General features: G+C 39.6%; 1 protein-coding gene across 1 annotated transcript; it reads right to left on the bottom strand.

Moving 5' to 3' along the window:
- Positions 1-2,724: 2,724 nt before the first annotated feature.
- LOC310800292 (nuclear factor 7, brain-like) lies at positions 2,725-4,902 on the bottom strand. Its single transcript, XM_083662869.1, has 2 exons — positions 4,843-4,902; positions 2,725-4,140 (listed from the first exon to the last, which is right to left on the bottom strand). Exon 2 carries the CDS (start codon positions 3,914-3,916, stop codon positions 2,750-2,752), a length of 1,167 nt encoding a protein of 388 aa, XP_083518995.1. The 5' UTR covers positions 3,917-4,140; positions 4,843-4,902; the 3' UTR covers positions 2,725-2,749.
- Between the last annotated feature and the right edge of the window lie 4,540 nt (positions 4,903-9,442).

The raw sequence follows: 9,442 nt of genomic DNA, 5'->3' as shown, positions 1-9,442 counted from the left end.
TCAACCCACCTGAACTCAACTGACAATCTTTTGACCTCATAGCACATAGCAGCAACAGGTAGCATCAAACTGAAGTAAGCTTGTCTTTGAGAGGGCATGGCTCATGTCACATTTTGTCCTTTCAATCTGTGGTTTAGTGAGAGACCGATGGTTCATCCAATCACCTGCCAGGTATTTTTTGAAAGTGCCCGCCTCTTTGAAACGGTTTCCCGTGTGAGTTCCCAGATGGTTCTGTGAAACAAACCATCTGACCGCCAGGTTAGCGGGGTCTTTAGGGGGTCATTAAGCATAAGAGTGAGAATCTGAAAGCCTGTGTTGTATGCTGTGATTAGCTAGGTAGCTTCTAGATCACCCTGATTGGTTGCTTTGGATTTTTAAATGAGCGAGAAGGAGGGGAAGTCATCTTGAGGATTTTAACAAGATGATTTAACTTTTTTGTTGGAAAAACCAGCAGACAAATTATTACTCAAAAGAATTTTATATGCATCTTGAAACATGACTTTTAGGAGGTCTTTAAATATACAATTACATTACATTTAAAAGTTTTGTTGATATGAAAGTAAACCTGGTTTGGGATTTGACTTGTGAAACACACTTTGTTGGACAGAAATGTCCAAACAAAGTCTAGATTTAAACCCAAACTTTGTCTACACACACATTTCTGTCCACACTATTTCCTGGTGAGACGGTGTTTGAGTGTAAATGTTAAGGTTCTGTAAATTAGTTTTCATGTTTTTAATCCGTTTTATTTGGAGCAGGAAGGCTATTTAGTGCACTGTAGATCATACATGGGCAAAATGTGGCCCCAGGGATGGGTCTGGCCCCTGGACCATCTCAATCTGGCCCCCAAGGTCCTCAAAGAAAAACAAAATGACCCCCAAAAACATAATAAAAGGCAGAAATATGTTAATAAATCTCATCTGCTACAGCCATTGGATTTGTATCACTATTATATCAAGAGATTAACAAGAAATTACCAATCGCAGCGGGAGAGAGGGTAAAAAATAGGGAGACTCCTGCGAAAATCAGTTGCGAAAATGTGTTGGCAGGTACATTATGATCTCCAATGTGTGGCCCTTCGCTTACTTGATGTAAGTCAGTATGGCCCTCTGGGTAAAAAAATTGCCCACCCCTGCTGTAGATGATGAGGTTAGATTATATGCATCATAAAACTACCATCTGATTCTCTGCCACTTCAGCTTGGACTTCTGATCCTGATGTTATTTCACATGGCTGTTCATGTTATTCAGGCCTGTATTTTTCCAAATTATATTATCTGATCTGATCCATCTGTTCATTCATATGCTGAAACACTACTTATTTTACACTCCACTAAAGCACTATGACCAGGCTACCACTACTCATATTTTATAATGGTGAAACCAAATATGCCATAAAACAAAGCGTGAACGTGAACCATGGGCCAGGGGGGCTCTATAGCTGCAATAGCAAGGTGATTATAAGTAACAAAACAAAACAAAAATCTACAACTATAGGTGGCTTTTTTTCCAACAATATATGTATTGCTTTTGTACCAAAGTAGCCCTGCAGCTGAAAAGCATCACAACGTACAAATACAAGAAACTACCAATTCAAGTAAATTCAGGTAAATGCCAGATCAACCCAAACCTCTCTCCCTCCCTCCCACCACCACCACCTACCCCTCAGCCTCACCCCCCTAAACTGTCCCTCTATTGATTATTCCCACCTAAGAACATCCCCCTGCCATCCTGACACGTCCAACCAGAAATACTTTCAAAGTATCGTATGTGCCTTTTCAAAGAGCAAGAAAATGCTGATACATAAAAACAATGCAAGAAAGAGGAGGGAAAATAAACACACAAACATAATAAAACCAAACATGTCTGGTCGTCATATGCCATGTACAATTTGATTCAAGGGATGAAAAACCCTTTCAAAATACAACACAAACTGTCTATTTTGCTGCAACTCGACAGTGCTGCTTTTTTTACTCAAGAGTTCCACTTTCTACTTCCTGGAAAAAAACTGGTCCATTGGAGTGAATGGAGATGTCGGAACTCTTCTATTATACGGCTCTGATTATCACCATTACCATCATCATCATCATCATCTTAAGCATCATTTTTATTTTATTTATTTTATTTTACCAGGCGAGACAATTAAGAACAAAATTCTTATTTACAATGTCGGCCTGCCTCATAAGGGGAAAGGGGAGGAGGGCTAAAAGATAAAACATGTTAAAAACAAAGCACATAAAACTACAATTAAATCGACAATTAAATGAGATGCAACAAAACAACAATAAGCATTAAACACAGCAGTAAGAAGCACATAACACAACAGCAAGCATCAGCAAGGACATCACATTAACAGGCATAAAAGAGGCATAAAAACAGAAAGTGAGCAGACATGAGCGCATCACCATCACCTCTCATCATCATCTGTGCTGTTAAACTCTTAAAGGAACACTCCGCCCATTTTCAACCAGCTTTGTATCATTAGAACATCAGTAGTATATCAGAAAACTGTAAACGGTTTTGAAGTCTGTCATATAATTTGACAGTTATTGAGTGTTAAAGTGTGGACCAGTGACATCACTGGTCCACACTAACTCAAATTAATAACAAATCAACTCTCAATAACTGTCAAACTAGATGAATGATGAATAGTTTGACAGTTATTGAGAGTTGATTTGAGTTAATGAGTTATTAATTTGAGTTAGTTAGTTAGTTAGTTAGCGACGGACGGATTGTGTGTGCAAAGACCTTTAGACTTTCACTGGTAAAAGTTTCAGTGTACTCCCTGTCTCAAAGTAAGGAAACAGCCTGTCAGTGAAAGTGTGTCTGAAGGTGTGTATACGCGTGTTAGTATCACAATCAAAGAATGACAGCTCTCTTTTCTTCCAGTCCAGATGCACTCTGACCCTCTGGAGCTTCTTCTTCACAGTGAGAACAACGCCTGAATCTGATGGGGAGTGTCTAAAGTATTTAGCATGACTGAACATTAATCCCCATACGCCAGACCATATCTCTCTCTTCCTCTCACCACATTCTAATAACACACCCAGTCCCCAGTCTGTATCCTTTCCAACCTCAACATCCCAGCTGTGACTTCCTGAGTTAAAGCCCTCAGAGCCCAGGACAGACCAGGTGGCGTCAAGTCTCTCTGGGTTTTCAGGAAGCTGCTGCTCCTCTCCGTGTCTCACACTGGTCAGATCTTCAGAAAGGCTCAGTTCTGGATTGGCAGTGTTTGGGTCCAGAATCACAGGAGTGCGGGAGACCATCTCCTTCATCTTGTCCCAGACTGTGAAGCTCAGGTTGCCCAGGTGTTTGGCCTCGTTTATCAGAGCTCCTGAGACCAGCTGTGGATCCCCCAGCAGCGGGCGCTGGGCTCGTTCCACTGTAGCCTTGTAATTCTGCAGAAACAAGATGTCTTCAGCTCTCAGCTCCTTCTCTATGACTGTGACTGTGTCTGAAAGAGCTGCTATCTCTCTGCTCAGACCCTCAATCTTCTCCTTCATCATCTGACTCTTCTGCTCCTCTTCCTCCCTCAGTGCAGCGATCCTGGCCTCCTCTTCCTCTATGAGAAACTGGTGAAGCTTCTTAAACTCCTCATTAATCTGCCTCTCTGTGCGTTGGGCCTGGACCTTAATGTGTTCTGCTATTTGATCACAGTTTCCTTTAGCTTTAGTAAAGAGCTCCAGTGTCCCCTGTAAGAGCGTCAAAGATTCCTGAATATCCTCCTTTTGGTCCAGTGCAGCTTCGTCTATGGGTAGGATGTTGTGTTTTTTGTGTGTTTCTGAATCTCGACAGATGAGACACACTAGCTGCCGATGGTTCATACAGAAGAGCTTGAGCTTCTCAGAGTGCAGACTGCAGAGAAGCTCAGATTCTGGGATGGCACAGGAGAGAGCCTCGTCTGATCTGGAAGACATTTTGAGTAAACCTGAAAAGTCACCAGACAGACCTCAGGGACATCACAGGGAATCGGTCGTCGGTCGTTGCAACACTTCCTCCTCTAGAAAGTCCCTCCCTGAAAGTTACTTTCACTTTGAGTCCTGTTTCTCCTAAAACTGCTGTTCAGTGTGAAGAGTCAGCAGCAAGTTCAAGTGGCAGTATTTCAGTGCTGTCCTCCCTCAGTAGACGTTGTGGGTTTGGTCTGAAAGTGAATAATAATAATAATTACAGTTTTTGCAGTTTTGCGGTCTTTAGACTTCATAATTGGCCATAGGTTGCAGTGTACAAAAGTTTCTCCTCATTTGGCCCCACATTTCGGTGAAAGTTGCAAAGTCGTAGCACGTATGCCTGATTTTTTATGAATTTTCAAAGTTTGAAACTTTAGACGGTCGCTGTAGTGCCGCGATTAGGACTATTAGGCCAAATTTGCGGCAAAGATGCTTGGCATGGGATTGGACCTTTGTGCAAAGGTTGGTTTATTTTCATGCAAGGGAAGTCCAACAACTAGAATAATAATAATAATAATAATAATAATAATAATAATAATACAGGCAAATACAATAAGTGGCCCTGCCGCTTCGCTGGCCCGGCCACTAATAGATTTTATTTATATAGCACCTTTCATAACATAAAATGTAGCTCAATGTGATTTATGGAAGAAATTATTAAAACTATAAGAAAAACTAAGATCATAGAAAAATTAAAAAGATAAAATCATGAGGCGATAAAAGGGAAAAGTACGGGAACTGGGAAACAACTGGGATAATAATTAAGTAAGAGCAATAAGAAGAATAACTAAATAAAATAAAAAGAATGAAAAAGAATACAAAAATACATTACAATATAAAATAATAAAGAAAGGGGAAATTAATTAAAAGCAAAACCATAAAAATAGGAATCCTACCGTCTGTCTCTCGGTGTGTCTCTACCGTCTGTCTCTCGGTGTGTATACCCGGGTGTGCATGTGTGTGTGTGTGTGTCTCTTATCATTGAGGAAAAGGGTGACAAACTAGTTTGTGCTGTGCAAATGAACGTTACAGGAACTTCCCCTGAAATGGGACATGCCCTAGCATGTAAGGGGCAGATGCGTTATTGTAGATCCTACTGGAGTTTTGGGCAGAACACGCCCTTGAAGCTTGAATTAATACCACTTGACCATGCAACCAAGATTAGTCTTTTATTTATTTTAGTAATTATGCTACCCAACTTGTATAGCCTACAATGGGATTTGGGCAGTGATCCTCACACCCATGTATTCAAACATGAGGGGAATTATCGCCCTAAGATTGGTACTAGCATCAGACGTGCATCTGATGGGCAAACTTGTTATATATTTGCATATATTTTCAAAGTAATGTGAAAATATGCATAAACAACAGTATTTTAGAGATTTAGTATTTTAGAGTAAATGGTATAAGGAGATATACAAATGATTTCTGATGTATAATTTTGAAATTTCCATAGTTAAAAACCTGTCATTTGACACCAGAATCATCAAAATCGCTCTGGATAGTGAAATCCTATGGTAAAAATAGCAGAAATGGCAGCCATCTTTAAAATGGCAGCGATTTTGAAATTTTCATGGAATAAATCTGGCTTCTCTGTGGTCATAAATGTATGGTTTGATAACAAGATCATTCATATTGGACAATTCTACCCAAAGTTGCCCCCAAAATAGTGTTTTCAGGCTGGAAATGGCGGCCATCTTGGAAAAATCTAAATGTCTGTGTGGCTAATGACTTTTATCAAAATAACAGTCCACAAGGAGTATTTGTGCCAATTTTGGCGCTTCTTTCCGGAAGCGACCTAAAGGTGCTGTTTTGAGCCCCACTAATGGTAAAAATAGTTGAAATGGCAGCCATCTTTGAAATGGCAGCCATTTAGAAATTTACATGGAACAAATCTGGCTTCTCTGTGGTCATAAATGTATGGTTTGATAACAAGATCATTCGTATTGGACAATTCTACCCAAAGTTGTCCCCAAAATAGTGTTTTTGGGGCGGGAAATGGCGGCCATCTTGGAAAGATTGAGATTTTTGCATGGCCAACAACTTTTATCAAAATAACAATCCACAAGGAGTATTTGTGCAAATTTTGGCGCTTCTTTCCGGAAGCGACCAATTTTACATTGAAAGTGCATTTTTTGAGCCCCACTACTGGACTGAAAGGGCAAAACGGGAGAAACCAGGGCAGACCGCTCTTTTATCTCGAAACAGCTCTTGTTCTGATTGGCATAATTTTGCCGCCTTGACCAGAGGGAAAGGGCCGCGCGCCGCTGTAGTGGAGGGGGCGGGAACTCAGAGGCTGGAGAAGGGACTACCTCCTTCAGCCTAGGTGAGTGGAAACCCACGGTCCCCGTCGTCGTCCTGGAAGACAGGGACGGCGCGCAAGACACTGTGTGTGATTTCCATGTTGTATGCAGGGAAGCTGACAACACTCTGGCCGGGATTTGGGTTCTCAGCATCGGCTTAGGAGGAGGGGAAGACCGCTTTCCTGCTCGCGATGTTGGAGCTTTTATGTCACTAATCACTTTCTGTTTAGACATCAGAAGAGGGGGGGTAACACTTTATAATAACGTTCAGTAGTAAATCATTTATAAGCTATTAGTTAATGATGAACTAATATTTACAAAGCATTTGTAGATGAATAATAAGTGTTATGTAAACATGTAAAAAATGTGTTGTAAGTCATCTATAAACTTTTAGTAAATCATGAAATGATCATAAATAAATCGTAATTAGTCAACATACAATCTGGGAACCCATCGGTTACATTTTTTTTTTCTCTAACCTCTGGGGGCAGCAGCCCCGTTTCAATGTGGTGCAACGGGAACTCAAGAGGTGCGGTCGGCAGCGGAAGAAAATCCCTTTCCGCTCCCTGCAAGCTCTGCCATTGGCTCCAACCGACCGGCTCTGCTCATTAATGGATTTATTTTCTGCTCCCTGGGTGTCGCTCTCTAATCCGTCCGTCGCTATGAAACAACAATAACAACTCTAGCTCGTTGCTAGTAGCGAGTAGCAACTTGCTATACGCTGAAAATGGTACGTTTTGACTATACACCGGTCATGTTCACTTCATTTTGATCGTGTTAAGTGTAGCATGCGTGCGAGTGCTGTTAAAAGTATATATATATATATATATATATATATATATATATATATATATATATATATATATATATATATATATATATATACACACACTGTATACTGTATATATATATACAATATATATATATATATATACACTGTATACTGTATATATATATACAATATATATATATATATGTGTGTGTGTGTGTGTGTGTGTGTGTGTGTGTGTGTGTGTGTGTGTGTGTGTGTGTGTGTGTGTGTGTGTGTGTGTGTCTTGCTCTACAGTATAAGGCTTATACGGTTTGCTGTATCCCCTAATCTAAAGTGTAAACAACCATGTGTTACCAGTGGTGTAGTCTACGTGATACGCAAGTATACGCAGTATACCCACTAGGAAAGCTCCATGATTTGAGTGTACCACTTAAAAATGCCCAATTAAAAATGTTACAATATAGTTTTGTGACAAAAATTTCACTTCAATGATTTTGTTTCACAAATACCGTGTAGATAACTGCAGGGGAAGGAATCTCCTCTGGTTTTGAAATATCACTTGCTCAAATCAAAATCGAATTGTGTCTGCTATTGAATTACCACACAAATACACAAGGACACATGTTTAGGTTTGTTTATAGGCTACTTAGTTGAGGCCTATATGTCATTATTGAGAGAGAGAGAGAGAGAGAGAGAGGGAGAGAGAGATAGAGAGGGAGAGAGAGAGAGAGAGAGAGAGAGAGAGAGATATCTAGGTCCCCTATGCCACTGATTCTCAACCTTTTTCATATCAAGAGCCCCTAATTTAGTCCACCTCAGGGCCCCTTTGATGAGATTTTGTCTCTCAAACCAAAATCTGAATGTTTCTCATGTGAATTTGTCCAGAGTTCCATGACTGTATTGTAGCTAGAGAGATAAAAGTGATATATGATCACAACAAACATTCTCTATGACTTTCGACTATAATTTCAAAAATGAGACTTCCCCTATAGCAACCACACGGTCAAAAGAGGAAGCATGCCCAGACGCTGATTCAGCTGAAGAAATCACACAATAATTCAGCACTTGACCATTATTGGTTAGAGATCTCACAGAGGTAGACAGCCACTGACTGCTTCTCACCATCAGCTTGTTATCCGGTCAAAAACCTATGCTGCTACATGCTACAATTGATGTAGATAGGCTAACCTGTCTTAACCTGTTAAATTACAGCTGATCCGGGATTCTGTACTGAATTGCTGAGTGACAGTAGCTTCTTGTACCCGCCCTCGCACCCCCCCCCCCCCCTCCCCACCGGAAAAAAATGTCACTCCAAGCTGAAACCCACATACAATAAACTAGACTACACCACTGTGTGTTACATATCATCTGTAGATCTTCCACACCTGATACAAATGATTTGCATATACAGCAGGACATATACAGTAGTTTTTTATTGCAACAGTGCAGTAATAAGATTTGAAATTCTTCAATTGCTGTGCGAACAATCTACTGTACAGTAAAAACTGTGTACTTTCAACAAAGTAGTAGCCTAATATAATAAAATAAGAAAATAGATTCACATTCTGCAATAAAATTAAACAAAGATGACTTGTGTGAGGACATGAAACATTTGATCATGGCTCATGTACTCAGATATAACATTTCACCTTTTCGCCAACTAGGTCTCTGCTAGATGATGTCACTAGGTTGACTATACAGTACAGTAGCCTACACTAGAGTACAAGCTACTGTAGTTAAGTGTTGGTAGAGAGGATTTTGAATTCTAACAGGCTCACAGTTATCTACATTTATGTGTGATGAATTGTTTACACTTTAGATCAGGGGATACAGAAAGCCTCATAAGTGACTTGTAAATGATTTACACATCATTTATTACAGTTGACGAAAACTTTGTAGTTTGTGCTGCAATGCTTCTAAGTGCTGACTGCTTCTGTTGGCCAGGGGAGGAGCTTCACTAACAGGTCATAGCTGGTACAGTTATGGTACAGTAACACTGATCATAATTGTTTTGAGGCTTTTAACAGGCTACCTTACAAGTAATTAATGATACATCAACAAATGATATACAGATCATATACAGCAGTAATGATTTGTTCATCATTTGTTTATGATTAAGAAATGTGTATAGTGACAAAATAGATACTGATAGACAGAACAGATAGTTGAAATATAAAAACTGAATGACTTACAAGTGATTCATAATCGGACTAGCTTATACATCATTTACTAATGATTTTCTCATAATTTGTTCATGATTAACAAAGATACATTGCTGGAATAAAAAAAATTGAATGACTAACCCTAACCTTATTAATAATTTACTAATGATTTAGGTATGATCATTTCATGATTTACTAAAGGTGTATAGATGACTTACAACACATTTGTGATATGTTTACATAACACGTATTAATAATC

The sequence above is a fragment of the Poromitra crassiceps genome, assembly GCF_964638095.1.
Source record: "Poromitra crassiceps genome assembly, chromosome: 30".
NCBI classification, from domain to species: domain Eukaryota; kingdom Metazoa; phylum Chordata; class Actinopteri; order Beryciformes; family Melamphaidae; genus Poromitra; species Poromitra crassiceps.
This window is presented reverse-complemented; position numbering and strand designations above follow the sequence as displayed.

Excerpts from the sequence above, each read along its gene's own strand:
- LOC310800292 (XM_083662869.1), bottom strand. The coding sequence starts at position 3,916 with ATGTCTTCCAGATCAGACGAGGCTCTCTCCTGTGCCATCCCAGAATCT.